Source organism: Physella acuta, unplaced genomic scaffold (assembly GCF_028476545.2).
Source record: "Physella acuta isolate Inbredline_101_S28 unplaced genomic scaffold, ASM2847654v3 ptg002128l, whole genome shotgun sequence".
Taxonomy (NCBI): Eukaryota; Metazoa; Mollusca; class Gastropoda; family Physidae; genus Physella; species Physella acuta.
Window position 1 is genome coordinate 1,970 of NW_026733629.1, and position 22,129 is coordinate 24,098.

Sequence of the window (22,129 nt, forward strand, 5' to 3'; positions counted from 1 at the left end):
GTGGGTTGGTTTTAGTTTAGAGAAAAGAGACAGCACTATCAGCCTAGCGCCCGTTGTACCCCTTCCTCAACGGGCCCATTTTTCTCGTCTATAATAATAGTTTCGCTGTCTGTCAAGAACGCTCTGTCTGACAAGAACGCTCTAGAGAAAACACAAGCAAAATAAAAACATGCACAGTAATTCGAAAAACGAAATATGACGTCGACACATTTAGCGTAGAGTAGAACATAATCTCAAACCAGAGAGTGCACACAGTAATATGACGTCATTGATTATCGCGTAAACATTGAAAAAAAGGAAATGTTGTCTAATCTAAATGGTTTGCGTAGAAGAGTTTCTTGCATACAATTCTTCGGGTAGGGGCGAAGCCCCACCCCCCGCGTAAGAACGTCTGAGCCCCCCCCCCCCCCTCCCCAACTCAAAAGAAATTTCCTCATCGATACTCTATAATAAAATTACAGCCTAATTAATGTGTCTAATCTAAAAAGTGGTTTTCTTGCAATGGAAGGTAGACATGTTTTTTTTTTGGGAGGGTTGGGGGGGGGGGGGGGGTGGAGGGGTGGGGGGGGGGTGGTGTGTAGGGGTGGGGGGGTGGTGTGTGGGGGGGTGGGTTGGTTTCAGTGTTTCTTTCAGACTTTTTCCTCCCCGGAGAGGGGTGGGGGGTACTTGAAATTTTCGGGGGCGGGGGTAGAATATTCTGGGAGGGGGCGGACACTGGAAAAAGTATATAATTATATTTCGTTGAATGGGACGGTAGACATGTTTTTTTTGGGGGGGTGGGGGGTGGGGGGGCGGTGTGTGGAGGGGGTGGTGTGTGGGGGTGAGGGGTTGGGGTGGGGGTTGTGAGTGGTGGGGGGTGGGGGTGGTGTGTGGGGGTGGGGGGTGGGGTGGGGGGTGTGTGTGGGGGGGTGGGTTGGTTTTTAGTTTAGAGAAAAGAGACAGCACTATCAGCCTAGCGCCCGTTGTACCCTTCCTCAACGGGCCATTTATCTAGTCTGACAAGAACGCTCTGTCTGACAAGAACGCTTTGTCTGACAAGAACGCTCTAGAGAAAACACAAGCAAAATAAAAAACATGCACGAGTAATTCGAAAAACGAAATATGACGTCGACACATTTAGCGTAGAGTAGAACATAATCTCAAACCAGAGAGTGCACACAGTAAAATGACGTCATTGATTATCGCGTAAACATTGAAAAAAAGGAAATGTTGTCTAATCTAAATGGTTTGCGTGAAGAGTTTCTTGCATACAATTCTTCGGGTAGGGGCGAAGCCCCACCCCCCCGCGTAAGAACGTCTGAGCCCCCCCCCCCCCCTCCACAACTCAAAAGAAATTTCCTCATCGATACTCTATAATAAAATTACCACCTAATTAATGTGTCTAATCTAAAAAGTGGTTTCCTTGCAATGGGACGGTAGACATGTTTTTTTTTGGGGGGGGGGGGGGGGGGTGGAGGGGTGGGTGTGGGGGGGGGGTGTGGGGGGGGGGGTTGGGGTGGTGTGTGGGGGGTGGGGGGGTGGGGGTGGTGTGTGGTGTGTGGGTTGGTTTCAGTGTTTCTTTCAGACTTTTCCTCCCCGGAGAGGGGTGGGGGGTACTTGAAATTTTCGGGGCGGGGGGTAGAATTTTCTGGGAGGGGGGCGGACACTGGAAAAAGTATATAATTATATTTCGTTGATGGGACGGTAAGACATGTTTTTTTTGGGGGTGGGGGGTGGTGGAGGGGGTGGGGGGGGGGGGTGGTTGTGGTGTGGGGGGTGGGGGTGGGGGGGGGGGTGGTGGGTGTGTGGGGGGGGTGGGGTGGTGTGTGGGGGGGGGGGTGGGGGTGGGTGTGTGGGGGGGGTGGGTTGGTTTTCAGTGTTTCTTTCAGACTTTTTCCTCCCCGGAGAGGGGTGGGGGTACTTGAAATTTTCGGGGGCGGGGGTAGAATTTTCTGGGAGGGGGCGGACACTGGAAAAAGTATATAATTATATTTCGTTGAATGGGACGGTAGACATGTTTTTTTTGGGGGGGGTGGTGGGGGGTGGGGGGGCGGTGTGTGGAGGGGGGTGGTGTGTGGGGGTGAGGGGTGGGGGTGGGGGTGGTGTGTGGTGGGGGGTGGGGGGTGGTGTGTGGGGTTGAGGGGTTGGGTTGGGGGTGGTGTGTGGTGGGGGGTGGGGTGGGGGTGGTGTGTGGGGGTGGGGGGGGGTGGGGGGGGTGGGGGTGGGGGTGGTGTGTGGGGGGGGTGGGTTGGTTTTAGTTTAGAGAAAAGAGACAGCACTATCAGCCTAGCGCCCGTTGTACCCTTCCTCAACGGGCCATTTTTTCTCGTTTAAAGATGTTAACACAGAATGAACGCAAGTAAGTTAAATTGTAACATGATGTAACATTTTTCCACGATATATGACCAAATGGAATTTTATTAGTCAGAGGCGTAGCGAGGGGGGGGGGCGGGGGGGGGGGGGGGGGGTGCGGACCGCACCGGGTGACACCATTTTGGGGGGGTGACACCAAGGCAAAAAAAAGCAAAATATATAGAGAAAAACCTGAGGGTGGGGGGGGTGCAAATCGAAAACTTGAGGGGGGGTGGGGGTGCAAATCGAAAGTTTGAAAGTTTGTCCACGGGAAGGGTCGCTACGCCTGTGGGGGGGTGACACCATTTAGTGCCGCACCGGGTGTCACCCGACCTCGCTACGCCACTGATATTAGTATTTGCGCAGTTTTCGGGAGCGAATTTTTCTGGGACCAGTTTTGCATATTCTCTTGTTAATCAACATATCTAGGCAATCGAGAAAGGGAGATAATTCAATCATTCTTGAACGTATTTTAAAGACATACGCAGCGGTTTTCTTGAAGGAAGAGTACAATTTTAGCCAAACCATAGTCAATCACAGGCACTGTCCAGAATCTTGTTGGCATTTTAAATAGAAGGAACGTTGGAGGTGGCCTCTCATAAATAGGTTTTACCTTTTCAGCCGCCCTCTGATAGAAAGAAGCTACTTTTGTTTTCCATGTGTGAGGAAGGTTTTAAACGGAGAACAACAGCAAACTACATTTTTGAAAAAAAAAATATCCTTTGACCCTTTAACTATAATAACTATCCTTACCAGACAATTAGAGGAAATAAAATCCACTGCAAATCCTGTCTCAATGACCAGGTCCATGCTTTGAGGTATGACCCCTCTTGTGCCAGGAACCATCAAATCTAACAATGATGTCCAGTTGTTTACCCACGTCTGCGCCATACAGTTTTTTTGACTGCACCTACAGCTTCAACTTTTACATCACAGAAATCTACATTTCTCTTGTATATGGCATTGAGATGGGCCATGTAGTTCTAGTTTTCCTCCATCCCCATCACCTCACAGAACGCTTCCATGCCAACATGTCCAAGACCTTTGTTCAGAAAAAATGCCACCAGCCACCTATTTACATCATGTTTGTTATCTGCGAGAAGGCTTTTATTATTTTATTATTATTATTTGCTTTGAGATTCAACACATACCATTTAAATATCTGAGCTAAGCTTACAATAGTTACTTTATTGATTTCATTGAATAAAACAAAAAGAAGATAACATGGCTTGAAACTTTATCGATCTGGTTTATTCTGATTGTTTGATGATAATTATTAATAAATGTATAAATAAATAATGAAACACGATTCTCAATAATAAAAAAAAACTCTGTATATTTCAACAACAACAAATTAAAGGAATGCAATACGGTAAAAAATACATTGTTACATACAACATTTGTCATTATGAAAAAAAAGCTTAGCATTATATTTATTTTGTAGGCTACGTTCAATAAACATCTTTTCAGTTCTCTCCCCCCCCCCCCCCACCTTCATTCTTTTTATAGATTTCTGAGTTGGATCTTCCAATTCAAACTATATTTTTTTCTTTCCTAATTTTGCAGTTGTAGGTTCTTAAGAGGCCTTTAAGGTTACATTTTTAAAAAAATCTGTGAAATATACTCCCTTATATTATATAAATCTGCTTCAATTACTTATCAAACCAAATAGTTAAAAAAAAAATAAAACAGAAGCAATGTTTAAATGGAAGCTAATGTTAGATTTAATCAAATTAAAAAAAAATATTGATTTGCAGTAAATTATTAGAAAAAGGATAAACATTGAAAACAAGAAGTTAGACTTTCAAACAGAGTTTCTTCTAGGCATGCCCCCCCCCCCCTCCCCCACCCCGAAAAAAGTCTGGAAGAAACACTGCTATCAAAATCTCATCTCATAAAATATTTTAACAAATGTTTATTTTGATATAGATAAAGAAATATTAAGGCCAACTGAAAACAGCAACAGAAAACTGCGCAAAGAGAAAATGCACAAATACAAATACTACACCTTAACAATGTACAAGTGGTCATTCTTTGCTTATGTCTACAAATGCCCCATTTAAAAAAAACAAAAATGCCCTGGTTCACTTTTTGTGAGCAGTTTTCATTTGCCCATTTCTCCGGTAACCACAAAATATATTATTAGTAAATACAACAAGTTTAGGGAGTCAAGCGTCATGTTCCTTAAATAACAAATTATGAGCATATCATCTCAGGAATTTACACAGAAAAAAAACACCACAAAATCAGTCTACAGTATGTATATTAGCTGTTTTTCAAGACTCAACACTTAGAAGCCAGAATTTGAATTGAAAAAAAAAAAAATGTAGCAGTAAAAAATTGTTACTTCAATGCAACAAGACAAAGAGTTAAGTTCTCTTCTTGAAAGAACTGTTTCTCTCAACTGTCATATTAGCTTATCACAGCAACACAATGTCAATAAGGCTGTTTGCCACTTATAATCTCTCATTTAAAAAAAATATTAAATAAAATCTCAACATTGGTTATCAATAGTATAAAAAAAATAACAATCACACCTGGGAATATTTTGTTCACTGTCTACAGGTCAGCGTGATCTTGGTGCGCAGGTGAGACGCCTGCCTGCTCAGAGTTCCTGATCAAGTGGTAGTAAAAGTTGATCACCTGCTCGTAATTCTTCACGGAGAGGCGTTCGTTGATGCCATGGAAACGCTGGGGGTCACCAGGTAACATATACGTGGGTGAGAAACGGTATACGTTGGTGGTGAAGTTCAGGTAAAAGCGGGTGTCTGTGTTGCCCATCATAATCCCTGAAAGTTGTTTACGTACACATTGAGCTAATCGTGTTTTAAAAGACAATTTTTTTAGCTATTGTATGACATAAACTAAAACAGAAAAATAATTGTTGTAGTATACGTATTGCCCATCATAATGCCTGAAAGTTTTTTACGTACATAGTGAGCTAATCAAGTTTTAAAAAACAATTTTTTTAGCTATTGTATGACATAAACTAAAACAGAAAATTAATTGTTTGAGTATATGTGTTGCCAAACATAATCCCTGAAAATTGTTTACGTACACATTTAGCAAATTGTCTTTTTAAAAAACTATTCTATAACATAAACTAAAACAGAAAAATACTAAGTATACATATGTGTTTGTTTACATATTTCTTCCATATCTTAGAATACAATTTTTAATTTATTTCAAAACATTAGCTAAATCAGAAGTCTACCTCTAGTTTACGGGTTGTGATGTATTTTTTTTTTCATAATATTGTTTTCAATGAACATGTAACATTTGTCATTCAAACAAAACATTGCCATAGATATGAAATGTTTTTAAAAAAATTGGTGGACCTACCTGGTACAACAACAGCCTGAGGCCACACCTGTCTAATGCTGGTTTTCAAAACCTTTCAAAATTGAATAAATGTAGAACACAATTCAAATATTTGTATACATTAAAAAGTATTAAAACAATTTTCTTCTATAAATATAATTCAGGTAAAGCTTATATTTTCTACCAATTGCACATTCGTAACATGGGCTTCAAACATAATTGATACAATAAAATATGGTAGTTATTGAAGTAGCTGGGATTAAATTTATCGTAGCCTACATTCAATGGTCTGGTCTTATTTAGACAGTCTGAAATTCTATTAAAAAAGGTACTACCAATGAGGGTATAAGGATTCTTTTATTCTAGCCTACATTCAATGGTCTAGTTTTATTTAGAAAGTTTAAAATTCTATTAAAAATGTACTACCAATGAAGGTATAAAAATTGTTTTATTTTAGCCTACATTCATTGGACTGGTCTTATTTAGCCAGTCTAAAATTCTATTAAAAATGTACTACCAATGAAGGTATAAAAATTGTTTTATCTTAGCCTACATTCAATGGCCTGGTCTTATTTAGACAGTCTAAACCTCCATCCACACTATATAAACCTCATTTTACACTGTATAAACCTACATTCACACTGTATAAACCTACATTCACACTGTATAAACCTACATTCACACTGTATAAACCTCCATCCACACTGTATAAACCTCCACCCACACTGTATAAACCTCCACCCACACTGTATAAACCTCCATCCACACTGTATAAACCTCCACCCACACTGTATAAACCTCCACCCACACTGTATAAACCTCCACCCACACTGTATAAACCTCCACCCACACTGTATAAACTTCCACCAACACTGTATAAACCTCCACCCACACTGTATTAAACCTCCATCCACACTGTATAAACCTCCATCCACACTGTATAAACCTCCACCCACACTGTATAAACCCCCACCCACACTGTATAAACCTCCACCCACACTGTATAAACCTCCACCCACACTGTATAAACCTCCACCCACACTGTATAAACCTCCACCCACTGTATAAACCTCCACCCACACTGTATAAACCTCCACCCACACTGTATAAACCTCCATCCACACTGTATAAACCTCCACCCACACTGTATAAACCTCCACCCACACGGTATAAACCTCCACCCACACTGTATAAACCTCCACCCACACTGTATAAACCTCCACCCACACTGTATAAACCTCCCCCCACTGTATAAACCTCCACCCACACTGTATAAACCTCCATCCACACTGTATAAACCTCCACCCACACTGTATAAACCTCCACCCACACTGTATAAACCTCCACCCACACTGTATAAACCTCCACCCACACTGTATAAACCTCCACCCACACTGTATAAACCTCCATCCACACTGTATAAACCTCCACCCACACTGTATAAACCTCCACATACACTGTATAAACCTCCACCCACACTGTATAAACCTCCACCCACACTGTATAAACCTCCATCCACACTGTATAAACCTCCACCCACACTGTATAAACCTCCACCCACACTGTATAAACCTCCACCCACACTGTATAAACCTCCACCCACTGTATAAACCTCCACCCACACTGTATAAACCTCCACCCACACTGTATAAACCTCCATCCACACTGTATAAACCTCCACCCACACTGTATAAACCTCCACCCACACGGTATAAACCTCCACCCACACTGTATAAACCTCCACCCACACTGTATAAACCTCCACCCACACTGTATAAACCTCCACCCACTGTATAAACCTCCACCCACACTGTATAAACCTCCATCCACACTGTATAAACCTCCACCCACACTGTATAAACCTCCACCCACACTGTATAAACCTCCACCCACACTGTATAAACCTCCACCCACACTGTATAAACCTCCACCCACACTGTATAAACCTCCATCCACACTGTATAAACCTCCACCCACACTGTATAAACCTCCACATACACTGTATAAACCTCCACCCACACTGTATAAACCTCCACCCACACTGTATAAACCTCCATCCACACTGTATAAACCTCCACCCACACTGTATAAACCTCCACCCACACTGTATAAACCTCCACCCACACTGTATAAACCTCCACCCACACTGTATAAACCTCCACCCACACTGTATAAACCTCCACCCACTGTATAAACCTCCACCCACACTGTATAAACCTCCATCCACACTGTATAAACCTCCACCCACACTGTATAAACCTCCACCCACACTGTATAAACCTCCACCCACACTGTATAAACCTCCACCCACACTGTATAAACTTCCACCAACACTGTATAAACCTCCACCCACACTGTATTAAACCTCCATCCACACTGTATAAACCTCCATCCACACTGTATAAACCTCCACCCACACGGTATAAACCTCCACCCACACTGTATAAACCTCCATCCACACTGAATAAACCTCCACCCACTGTATAAACCTCCACCCACACGGTATAAACCTCCACCCACTGTATAAACCCCCACCCACACTGTATAAACCTCCACCCACACTGTATAAACCTCCACCAACTGTATAAACCTCCACCCACACTGTATAAACCTCCACCCACACTGTATAAACCTCCATCCACACTGTATAAACCTCCACCCACACTGTATAAACCTCCACCCACACGGTATAAACCTCCACCCACACTGTATAAACCTCCACCCACACTGTATAAACCTCCACCCACACTGTATAAACCTCCACCCACACTGTATAAACCTCCACCCACACTGTATAAACCTCTACCAACTGTATAAACCTCCACCCACACTGTATAAACCTCCACCCACACTGTATAAACCTCCATCCACACTGTATAAACCTCCACCCACACTGTATAAACCTCCACCCACACGGTATAAACCTCCACCCACACTGTATAAACCTCCACCCACACTGTATAAACCTCCACCCACACTGTATAAACCTCCACCCACACTGTATAAACCTCCACCCAAACTGTATAAACCTCCACCCACACTGTATAAACCTCCACCCACACTATATAAACCTCCACCCAAACTGTATAAACCTCCACCCACTGTATAAACCTCCACCCACACTGTATAAACCTCCAACCACACTGTATAAACCTCCATCCACACTGTATAAACCTCCATCCACACTGTATAAACCTCCACTCACACTGTATAAACCTCCACTCACACTGCATAAACCACCCACACTGTATAAACCTCCATCCACACATCTAAACCTCCACCCACACTGTATAAACCTCCATCCACACTGTATAAACCTCCATCCACACTGTATAAACCTCCACTCACACTGCATAAACCACCCAAACTGTATAAACCTCCACCCACTGTATAAACCTCCACCCACACTGTATAAACCTCCAACCACACTGTATAAACCTCCATCCACACTGTATAAACCTCCACTCACACTGTATAAACCTCCACTCACACTGCATAAACCAACCACACTGTATAAACCTCCACCCACACTGTATAAACCTCCATCCACACATCTAAACCTCCACCCACACTGTATAAACCTCCATCCACACTGTATAAACCTCCATCCACACTGTATAAACCTCCACTCACACTGTATAAACCTCCACTCACACTGCATAAACCACCCAAACTGTATAAACCTCCACCCACTGTATAAACCTCCACCCACACTGTATAAACCTCCAACCACACTGTATAAACCTCCATCCACACTGTATAAACCTCCATCCACACTGTATAAACCTCCACCCACACTGTATAAACCTCCACTCACACTGCATAAACCACCCACACTGTATAAACCTCCATCCACACATCTAAACCTCCACCCACACATCTAAACCTCCACCCACACTGTATAAACCTCCACCCACACATCTAAACCTCCATCCACACTGTATAAACCTCCATCCACACTGTATAAACCTCCACCCACACTGTATAAACCTCCACCCACACATCTAAACCTCCACCCACACTGTATAAACCTCCATCCACACTGTATAAACCTCCACCCACACTGTATAAACCTCCACCCACACTGTATAAACCTCCACCCACACTGTATAAACCTCCATCCACACTGTATAAACCTCCACCCACACTGTATAAACCCCCACCCACACTGTATAAACCTCCATCCACACTGTATAAACCTCCACCCACACTGTATAAACCTCCACCCACACTGTATAAACCTCCACCCACACTGTATAAACCTCCACCCACACTGTATAAACCTCCACCCACACTGTATAAACCTCCACCCACACTGTATAAACCTCCACCCACACTGTATAAACCTCCATCCACACTGTATAAACCTCCAACCACACTGTATAAACCTCCATCCACACTGTATAAACCTCCATCCACACTGTATAAACCTCCATCCACTGTATAAACCTCCATCCACACTGTATAAACCACCACCCACACTGTATAAACCTCCATCCACACTGTATAAACCTCCACCCACACTGTATAAACCTCCATCCACACTGTATAAACCTCCACCCACACTGTATAAACCTCCACCCACACTGTATAAACCTCCACCCACTGTATAAACCTCCACCCACACTGTATAAACCTCCATCCACACTGTATAAACCTCCACCCACACTGTATAACAACTGACAGTCTAAACACTGACTCACCTGATAGCCAAAATCTGTATCAGAATACCCTGCCACTGGGTGGGGTTCGAATCCACTCAAAACTTCTATTTTCACCCGACTGTCAGCTATAACTGCCCTATCGTAATCCACCACCTGATTCCAAAAATAACAAACACAACATGGCAAGGAATTCAATAGCATAATAAAATAATATTTTATCTACAGAAAAACTATGAAGGGTTTAACAATGATAAAATTGCTGTACCTAACCAATATGAACACGTACAATTTTTTTTACAGTCTTTAAAAAAATGAGTACACATACATATAGGAGTTGTATGTTAAAAGGAAAGAAAATCTTCCCCACCTCCTGAACAGTCTGTGATGGATGTATCCGATGATTGACAACAGCTTCAGCGAGGGGCGGGATGATGTTGTTCTAGGGTTAATGGAAGAGAAATATTGAACATAGTTACAGAAAAAATAATGTGTGTTCTTCGTTACTATTGGAATTACATAGATCACTAGAACATTTCAAATATTTTTTATACATGCTAATTATAAAAAGTAGATTGATAAGCAAGTACATATTCTAAAAATATTTTCAATAAGTAAATTAGAATTTTAAAAAATGATCATCAAGTTAACCATTTACAAATATTTTCAATACAGGTTAATTAGGAAAAAGGTTGATTATCAATAAAGCATTCTAGAAATATATAAAAAAAATGAGTAATAAATGTTTTCACCTTGACCCCTGCATTAAACATAGTGACAGCAGTGACAGTGCGGATCATAGCATTAGTTGTTGGTTTAGTGGACATGAACCTAAGGATCAAAGCATTGGTTGTTGGTTTAGTGGACATGAACCTAAGGATCAAAGCATTGGTTGTTGGTTTAGTGGACATGAACCTAAGGATCAAAGCATTGGTTGTTGGTTTAGTGGACATGAACCTAAGGATCAAAGCATTGGTTGTTGGTTTAGTGGACATGAACCTAAGGATCAAAGCATTGGTTGTTGGTTTAGTGGACATGAACCTAAGGATCAAAGCATTGGTTGTTGGTTAAGTGGACATGAACCTAAGGATCAAAGCATTGGTTGTTGGTTTAGTGGACATGAACCTAAGGATCAAAGCATTGGTTGTTGGTTTAGTGGACATGAACCTAAGGATCAAAGCATTGGTTGTTGGTTTAGTGGACATGAACCTAAGGATCAAAGCATTGGTTGTTGGTTTAGTGGACATGAACCTAAGGATCAAAGCATTGGTTGTTGGTTTAGTGGACATGAACCTAAGGATCAAAGCATTGGTTGTTGGTTTAGTGGACATGAACCTAAATCATTGTGTTTTTAGAAGTTTTAATAACAGGTAGTCATGAACCTAAATCAATGTTTTTAGAATAGTTTATTACAGGTAGTCATGAACCTAAATCAATGTTTTTAGAATAGTTTATTACAGGTAGACATGAACCTAAATCAATATGTTTTTAGAATAGTTAATTATAGGTAGACATGAACCTAAATCAATGTTTTTAGAATAGTTTATTACAGGTAGACATGAACCTAAATCAATGTTTTTAGAATAGTTAATTACAGGTAGTCATGAACCTAAATCAATGTTTTTAGAATAGTTTATTACAGGTAGACATGAACCTAAATCAATATGTTTTTAGAATAGTTAATTATAGGTAGACATGAACCTAAATCAATGTTTTTAGAATAGTTTATTACAGGTAGACATGAACCTAAATCAATATGTTTTTAGAATAATTTATTACAGTTAGTCATGAAGTTAAAACTTCTTTTAGAATAAATTATTACAGGTAGACATGAACCTAAACTTTATAAATTTAGAAAGTTTTAGTACAGGTTGACATGAAACTAAATTAATTTTTTTAAAGAATAATTTGTTATAGGTAGACATTAGAATAATTTATTCCGATGTTAAATAACAAAGTCAAATTATGTCTACCCAGCTCTGATGGGTACTTAACTGACACTGGGGAAAGTAAAGGCGGCTGGACGCACTGCTAACCACACTATCCCTTCATATGCCTATGTAACAGAAACAGGTGAACTCTACTTCACTTGCCCTATGTTCCATCAGGTTTGAAATGGAACATTACTTTATCTAAAAGCTAACAAGAATTTGAACTTCCCTCAATACAAAATGATTGTTTTGTACAAATTATTTTCCTCGCAAACTTAATTTGTTTTATCTTGTGGCATACATTTCTGCATTGGTACACCAGCTAAACTGAGCTGTTATTATTAAAAAGAACAATTAAAATATTTGAAAATGTAATAAAGGGGAGGCAATCATACCATGAAATGAGGGGTCTAAATAACCAAATGTTTGCAAAGATCATTCTCTGTGCTATGTTCATCTGTAAGAAAATAAATTTTATAAGCAAGTCAATGCAATCTTTCTATAATTCTGCTTAGTTGCCTATTATTATTCCCATTATAACTAATTATGTTTAAAATTTTTTTTTTACCAAATACAGACTTAAGTGAAAACCCAATTAAAGGGACTTAAGTATCTTTCAAATTACAAAATATTTTTCATCTTTTTTAAGTAAAGTCATACATTTTAACAACACAATAATTTTAATAACACATATTAAATAAACAGTGCACCGATGTGAAATAAAAAAAGTAATCAACTTTAATAATACAATAATTTTAATAATACATATTTAAAGAAACAGCACACCAGTGTTAAACAAAAAAAGTAATAAATTTTAATAAAACAATAATTTTGATATCTGACAATTAAATAACACGAAGTGATAATTGGCCATTGATAATGTTGTCTCTTTTCTTTAAACTAAAATGAAAACCAAAATCACCACCTTAACTTCAAATTGATTGAAGTCGAAACATTACATTGAAAACGGAGTTTAATCCAGAATCGGCATTTTAATCAGATTTAAGCTTAATCTACACATAGTTACTGCACATTGATACTAAATATAGTCGTAGCCATACCCCTAAACCTTGTACCTAATCTAAATCATGACACAAGTTGCATTTAGAGTTTCCTTCTGGTGACTACTTGCGGGTAGGGGGCTCCGCCCTGCCCCCACCACCCCCAAAGCACGGTCTACCGTCCAATTCAACGAAATATAATTATATACTTTTTCCAGTATTCGCCCCCTCCCAGAAAATTCCACCCCTGCCCTCGAGAATTTCAAGTAACCCCCTCTCCGGGGAGGAACAAGTCTGAAAGAAACACAGGCGTATTAGTAGGTCATACAAACTAAAGGTAGAGTCTGGGAGAGGCTTCGCCCCTATCCGAAGAGATGCATGAAAGAAACTGTGCATGCAAAACACTTTTTAGAATAGAAAATTTCAAGTACCCTCCCTCCGGGAAGGAAAAAGTCTGAAAGAAACACTGGCCGCACTTGCTAACGTTCTTACGGGGGGATGGGGCTTCGCCTCGACCCGAAGAATTGCATGAAAGAAACTTTTTACGCAAACCTCTTTTAAGATTAGACAAAATTTGCTTTTTAATTAAATTGTTTACTCGAGAATCAATGACGTCATATTATTGTGTGCACTCCCCTGGCTTTAGACTATTTCCTACTATATGCTCAATGTGACGTCAAGTTTCGTTTTCGTTTTACTATGAAAGTTTTTATTTTGCTTGTGTTTTCTCTACAGTGTTCTTGTCAGATAGATACACAGACAGCGAAACTATTATGTTCAATAAGCTACGCCTGCTGTTTAGTTGTTTTATTTTCTATTTTTTCAGTGATTCATAATTTGTGAATTCGACTCTACCAATGCTGCAACTGAAAATATTTTGCTGTAAAACACTTTCACTAGGTCGTGAAGGAAGTTTAAAAAATAAATTATCTGCCCCTAATAGCCATCACTAATTTGACCCGGCTCTACGATTGTAAGTATTTGGCGTGAACCACAGCTCACCAGACTGGTGGGGGTGGTAGCGATATACTTAGAGAGCAAGGGAGGGGTAGCACGGCTCGCATACATGGTGGTGTTGACAACCCACAACACAACCCACACTGGATTCGGACAATTCTCTAAAAATTAACAGTGAAAAAAAACCTCAGATACTTGACAGGGTAATGTGCCATGTAAAAAGCATAATGAGAGAAATATAAAACTGCTAAACCCAACTGAAGCAAATGTGTATCGTCTTGTATTGTCATTTTTGTTTTTAATAACAAATGAGACTTCATATAATCCTAAACAGGCTTCATAAAATGAAACAAGTAACACTTTATTTCTTTGTGTTTTTGAATGGATGACAACATGCATTGGTATAGAAAAAAAAACTTTACCTCAGGTGCCAGCTGCTCCATCATATCTTTTTCAACCCCATATCCCATCATGCTGGGGTGAGGGGTGGACTCCAGTCTGAAAGGTAATCATTGTATCACACACCCATAACTATCATAATGAAGTCACCTACAAGTGAGAGTAAAGACCTACCTACCAGAAAGGAAATATTTGTATCACACACCCATAACTATCAGAATGAAGTCACTTATTAGTGAGAGTATAGACCTACCTATCAGAAAGGAAATATTTGTATCACACACCCATAACTATCATAATGAAGTCACCTACAAGTGAGAGTAAAGACCTACCTATCAGAAAAGAAATATTTGTATCACACACCCATAACTATCAGAATGAAGTCACTTATTAGTGAGAGTATAGACCTACCTATCAGAAAGGTAATCATTTGTATCACACACCCATAACAATCATAATGAAGTCACCTATAAGTGAGAGTAGAGACCTACCCAACAGAATTTAAGCCCACATTGTAATGTATGTTGAGGCCTACCCATCAAATTTGTTTAGGACTACATGTCGATGAACGATGAAAGTTTTAACCAACCCACCAATAAACGTTGAAGGCTACCAGTCAATGAAAATTGAGGCCTACTTATCAATGAGATTAAAGCCTACAATGTACTGTAAATTGTGACCTACCTATCAATAAAACGAGGCCTACATTGTAATGTAGCCTACCTATCAATGTAAGCTGTGGCCTACCTATCAATGTAAGCTGTGGCCTACCTATCAATGTAAGCTGTGGCCTACCTATCAATGTAAGCTGTGGCCTACCTATCAATGTAAGCTGTGACCTACCTATCAATGTAAGCTGTGACCTACCTATCAATGTAAGCTGTGACCTTGTGACCTACCTATCAATGTAAGTTGTGACCTTGTGACCTACCTATCAATGTAAGCTGTGGCCTACCTATCAATGTAAGCTGTGACCTTGTGACCTACCTATCAATGTAAGTTGTGACCTTGTGACCTACCTATCAATGTAAGTTGTGACCTACCTATCAATGTAAGTTGTGACCTACATATCAATGTAAGCTGTGACCTTATGACCTACATATCAATGTAAGCTGTGACCTTGTGACCTACATATCAATGTAAGCTGTGACCTTGTGACCTACATATCAATGTAAGCTGTGACCGTGTGACCTACCTATCAACCTAAGTTGTGACCTACTATGACCTTGTGACCTACCTATCCATGTAAGTTGTGACCTACCTATCAACCTAAGTTGTGACCTACTATGACCTTGTGACCTACCTATCGATGTAAGTTGTGACCTACCTATCGATGCAGGTTGTGACCTACCTATCAATACAAGTTGTGACCTACCTATCAATACAAGTTGTGACCTACCTATCATTGTAAGCTGTGACCTACCTATCAATGTAAGTTGTGACCTACCCATCATTGTAAGTTGTGACCTACCTATCAATACAAGTTGTGACCTTGTGACCTACCTATCAATGTAAGTTGTGACCTACCTGTCAATGCAGGTTGTGACTTACCTGTCCACAGCTCTGGCCAGTATCCCAATAGTTGACTCTTTGGGTGGCATTGAAGAGTGACCTGGGGCGTCTTCAACTGACAGTTTGAGAATCACTTGACCCTTCTCACTTACACCTAAACTACATTACAAAATAACAAAGGTATCAGAATACTAAAACATTAAACAATAAACACTTTAATACAGATAGGTCACTGACATTAACAAGCAAGGACATATTTCCCGCAATTCAAGGAATTTGCAAAGAGAAATATAAAAAAATATTAGTCGGGTTTTTAAAATATATCTTTCTTAAAAATATTTCGGCTGAATTTTTTTTTTAAATAGAAAATTTTTTTATCATACGTATTTAACAAACACATTATTTTTGTTCTTCTAGCACACAGACTTTCTACTTTAACACATGCATTAAACATCACTATCTTATTTATATATTCAATTAAATATGTTTTTTCTGATGCTATTTATAATAGTCCTACTCATAAAAATTTTTTTTTTTAATTATGCTAAAACAGATTAAAATTATATTTTTCTATAAGCATGTGTCTCTCAGTACAAAATTTATTTATCCTGTGATAAAAATATGGTGAATTTGTATAAAAGTGATATAAAATAATCAAGTTTATATAAAGACAAATATTTTAACAACACTGGACACGATCTTAAAAATATATAATCATCATCCCATCAAGAGTCCAACTGATATGCTACCATTAGAAATATAAGACTAATTAGCTATTAACGACTAGCCTGGCCACCGGCTTCTTGACTCCTGGCACCAGTCCTTCAGTCACAGGCAGGCCTTCGTCAGATACAAATTCTAGTTCAGAAATACCCTTCTCTTTTAATCTATTTGCAAGCATTTGGGCGCCATCCATACCATGGACCTAATTGATAAAAGTAAACACACAATTCATTTTAGCTTTGTCAGTTCTAGTTAATACAGGCCTAGTTAATAAAAGTTAACATGCAATCTATGTAAATGTTATAAACATTTGTGGTTTATAACAAAATAATGATGGATAAATAAAAAAAACCCACTAAAATTTAAAAAAAATTAGAAATGTAGGCTTACAAGGTTCAAGATTATAGATGATGAATTAATTTAAACATAATAATCTAATAGTTTTGAAATAATAATCTATTATTTTTAAAAACAGGTTTATCTTTACTTATTCTTGCCTTTTTTCTCTTAGAAGCATTTGTACGTTGCTAAACTAGAAATCTCCTATATTTTCTTCACTGCCCACCATGTCTCTCCCACCACTGCACTTCATCCTGTCAGTTCTATGTTATCTCTCTAAATCTACCCCAAATACTCAAAATGTTCATCAAATATGTTGTAAAAAAGAAGAAATATACATAACTAGCCTCTCACACTTGATACAGACTCACCTCTTCATCATGGCCAAAGGCGACATAAAATGATCTTACAGGCTTGATATTCTTGGACAGCAAGTATTCTACTGCTTCTAAAATTCCCTAAATGAAGTAAAAGTAAAAAAACTCTTAAAATTCTTTCTTTTCATACACTTACATAGTATTGAAAATATATAATCAATTTCGATTCTTATCAAGGAGTCTCATCCACATACTCTTAAAACTGGTACTGCTAAAATTTTAAATTATAGATATACTAACAATATAATATTTTATTAAATAATATATTTTAACTATATTTGTTGTAGCTATGATTAAGCTAAGGGCTAGGGTTGAGGTAGGCCTATTTCTTCATTGCTTCTTTAACTGAAATAAATAATTTTCAATATTTAAATTTACAAACTACTAATACTACTACATATGACGGATTTCCCTTTCTTTTATTAAACATGCATAAAATCATCTAGAATGTGTTTCAAGTAAAACAATGCTCATTTTTTTAACAACTTGAATAATTTGTTCTGAACTAAAGTATAAATCCTACCATTACACACTGTTTCACATCCAGAGCTCCACGTCCATAAATAAATCCATCCACCACATCTCCTGAAAAGGGGGGAGCATCCCATTCTTCAATGTTGGTGGCTGGCACTACATCCAAATGGCTCATAAGAAGAAATGGTTTTAAGCCAGGGTTGCTGCCCTTGATGCTGTACAACAAGCTGTAGTTGTTTACAACTTCCCACTCCACCAGCGGTGAGCTGTGCAATCTTGGGAACTCTTGGAGAATAGGAAACAAGAAATGTTTCACAATATTGTAGGCCTACTACTATCTATACCCTAATGGTAACTATAAAACAAAAAGGAGAATAAGAAATATTTCACAATATTGTAGGCCTACTACTATCTGTACCCTAATGGTAACTCTAAAACAAAAGGAGAATAAGAAATATTTCACAATATTGTAGGCCTACTACTATCTATACCCTAATGGTAACTCTAAAACAAAAGGAGAATAAGAAATATTTCACAATATTGTAGGCCTACTACTATCTGTACCCTAATGTTAACTCTAAAACAAAAAGGCAAATAAATATTTCACAATATTGTAGGCCTACAATTATCTATTATCTATACCCTAATGGTAACTCTAAAACACAAAGGCAAATAAATACTCCACAATATTGTAGGCCTACTATTATCTATACCCTAATGGTAACTCTAAAACAAAAAGGCAAATAAATATTTTACAATATTGTAGGCCTACTACTATCTACACCCTAATGGTAACTCTAAAACAAAAAGGCAAATAAAAAATATTTCACAATATTGCATTTTTATCTACACCCTTAATAGGAACTCAGGACTCTAACAAGCCTTTAATAAATATTATTTTAAAAAGCGCAAACAAAATAATGAGGTTAATTAATTAATACTATCTGAAGAAAGTAGTCAAGGCTATTGTTTTTGCTAGCTCATACATAACAACATTGCACTACTCAGGGCTTGGGAATAATAAAGACTTTTGTTATGATTTATAACTAGGGAGTAGAGGGTTAATTAAGACAGTATGACATTCTTTTATATTATTAATAGAAAACATATTTCATTAGAATTACAGTTGTTTCAGGGGACAGTTGGAGAGACTAGCCCAGGACAGAGATGCCTTGAAAGCTCATTGTCAGCTGCCTACATCCCAGGAGGGGTGACAGGCTAACTTATCCTATTATAGTTGTGAGGGTTCATAGGTTTGATTGAAGTTATTGTAGGGAGGTGATATCATTGATGGGCAACACAGCACCTCAAAGTTTTAGTAGTCCATGATACCAGCAAAAAAAAAAAGAACACTTAAAAAGTCAACACAATGCAATACTGGATGCATATTGCATTGAATTGTTTAGGCACGGTTTTATTTTTGTTAAATAAGAAATGTATAATGGACAAGATACGATCAAGCTTACTAACTTTCAACAATAAAATTTTTAAACTTTTCCAGTTCTTCCCTGTCATAATCGCCGACATCTTTGCTTACAGTTTTGATGCTCAAGGCTCTCTGAAACCTGCTCAACATAACATCACTTAACGGAATGAAATCAGAATCTGTAGCCTTACATTCTTGAACCGGTGGACTTGTGCGTGAAAAATGGACAGTTCTGACAGTTAGTACAATAAACAGGATGACCAATCCAGACAAGAAAACAAACTTTATCATGGTCGTTGTTGATGGGATGGTGGTGATGGTGAAAGTCAAGAATTCCCTTCTTGTTTTCTGCCCTGCTCACACTATCTTGTCTAACAGTCTGATGATTAATGTCTGGTGAATCGAAGAGCTGAAATAAATAAAAAATTAAAAAACAAGATTAATCTTACAATCTAGATTTAGAAATCTAGATCAAGATTAGATCATTAATCATTGCTCATTAGACTGGACTGAGTTAGAGGACCAGGTCTACAAGTGAAATTCATGAAATTGGACAGAACTATGACTAGATCTATTTTCTTAAACTACACTTACTTACTATTTAACTATACTTATTAAATACTATTACTATTACTAAGACACTAAGTTGACTAAGTCTAAATATTTATTATTTAAATAAAATAGTAAATTATAGTAGGCTAACTAGGCCTAACTAGTAATAAATATATAGTATATAATTTATATAGTATATATAGTATAGGGCTATATTAACTATATTATAGTAGCTTATATACTATATACGATATAGTAAAAATAGACGGCAATCTATCGTTTTAGGTACGTAAAATCGCCCACGGCTAGTAATGTACAAAAAAGTTACCTCATTGTCAAGGCTTTAATAGAAGTATATTCACTATATTGTGATATATTTGTGTCAAATATTATAGATAAATGAATAATAAACCTAAATCAATGGCTAAATATATCAATACAGGCAAGAGAAGAAATTATCTTTAAACAGCAGTGTTTGCGAGCAGAATTTGCTATATTAAAAGCGGCCATCTGTAAGTTAGAGTGGCTTCCCCTGAATCTTGCGCTATAAGTTTACAATAAAAAAAATAAACAAGATGGCTGCTATAGTAAATGAGCATGGTTGCATCTGTTGGAAACATCGCTATTCTTCATTTATTACTGAAAAGTTTAAATTCAATTGTTTGAAAACATTTACATAAATGAAATAAGGAAACATTTTTGTATTTTTCAAAACATAAATCCTCCTCAAAATGTGAAATAATTATTAAGATTTGAGGAGTCACCTGTTTTTCACATTACTAGTCGCGGGCGATTTTGCGTACCTAAAACGATAGATTACCAAATAGAATTATTAGTAATTTAATTTATAGATTCAATATAGAAAATTTAGGCCTAATAGTAAATAGATCTAGATCTAGTACTAAATAGTAGTAGAGTCTAGATACAGGCGTCACACTCACAGGCCTATGCCAAGCCATGTATTCATTCAAATTCAATGTATTGAATTGTATTGGCATGTATGCCCTGCCCTATGCCCTAAGATATAGGCCTAGTCTATAGGGATGATCTAGTGGATTTTAAAAACTAATAATATAAATGAATGATTCTAGATTCTATTTTAAGAATAATTTTTAAAAACTTCCTCCTTACTTAAAACAACACCAACTCACTAACCTAACCAGAGCTCTTGTTTTGACGTTTTGTACACAGCATCTGCAAGGTAGGAAAGGGCAGAGTTCAATATGAGGTCAAAAGTCATACTGCGACCAGTTAAAAATGTACAAAGACGTCGTTTTAAAAAGAAAACTAGATCTACCACAACCTAAACTTATGATTACATATTCTTAACTTCTGTGTTGTTGTGTTTTTTTTTTTTTGCTGCTATTTTGATGACAGAAAACCTTTATTTGCTTCTCTTTGGATATCCTCTCTTTTTTTTTTTTTTTTTTGCGGCTGTAAGTTTTTTAGTCTATATAAGTATTATAAGGGAAATAAGAAAGGGAATGTTTGTATTTATGGATTCCCTTGTTATGTACCTTGACACTTCATATAAAAAAAAAACCTGCACAAACATTTTAATTTTAATGACACTTAGTAGCAGAGGCGTAGCTAGGGGAGGGCGGGGAGGGCGGCCGCCCCGGGCGCCGACCCTAGGGGGGCGCCAAAAGAGGTAGAAAATAATTTTAAAAGCTCATTTTAAGCTGCAGTTTTTAATTATAAACAGTCAAGGTAAAGAAATTTAACGGCTGATAACCTTTGCTTAATGATTTAACTGTTTTCTACCTTGTGTAACTGTAAACGTATATCCTTAAGAAACAGTGACCGGAAAAAACGCTTTCCAGCTTTCCTAGATGGGGAGGGCGCTTTTTCGAAGACTAAAATCGGAAAAAATTCACATCGGATTAAGGAATAAATAACCGATATCACTCAGAAAAGAAACCCTTTCTACTAAAGTGTTTTTTGTGTTACATGAAAAAAAAAGTTAGTGACGTTTAAAATCCACTCTACCATATTTGTCCAAGATGGTGGGGGGGGGGGGGCGCTTTTTCACTAACAAAAACCGCAGGATTTGTACAAGATCGGTGACTTGAAAACTCTTTTAACACTTAGAAAAGAAATCAATTGTATTAACACTTAATGTACG

The 22,129-nt window shown here is 38.1% G+C and overlaps 1 protein-coding gene across 1 annotated transcript; it reads right to left on the minus strand.

Annotated features, from left to right (window-relative positions):
* Nucleotides 1-4,196: 4,196 nt before the first annotated feature.
* LOC131932281 (N-fatty-acyl-amino acid synthase/hydrolase PM20D1.2-like) lies at nucleotides 4,197-21,230 on the minus strand. The gene is made up of 13 exons (XM_059289150.1): nucleotides 21,160-21,230; nucleotides 19,497-19,861; nucleotides 18,076-18,311; nucleotides 17,547-17,633; nucleotides 16,902-17,038; nucleotides 16,153-16,272; nucleotides 14,625-14,700; nucleotides 12,640-12,701; nucleotides 11,066-11,144; nucleotides 10,684-10,755; nucleotides 10,356-10,469; nucleotides 5,674-5,725; nucleotides 4,197-5,120 (listed from the first exon to the last, which is right to left on the minus strand). Exons 2-13 carry the CDS (start codon nucleotides 19,741-19,743, stop codon nucleotides 4,891-4,893), a joined length of 1,512 nt encoding a protein of 503 aa, XP_059145133.1. The 5' UTR covers nucleotides 19,744-19,861; nucleotides 21,160-21,230; the 3' UTR covers nucleotides 4,197-4,890.
* Nucleotides 21,231-22,129: the final 899 nt, after the last annotated feature.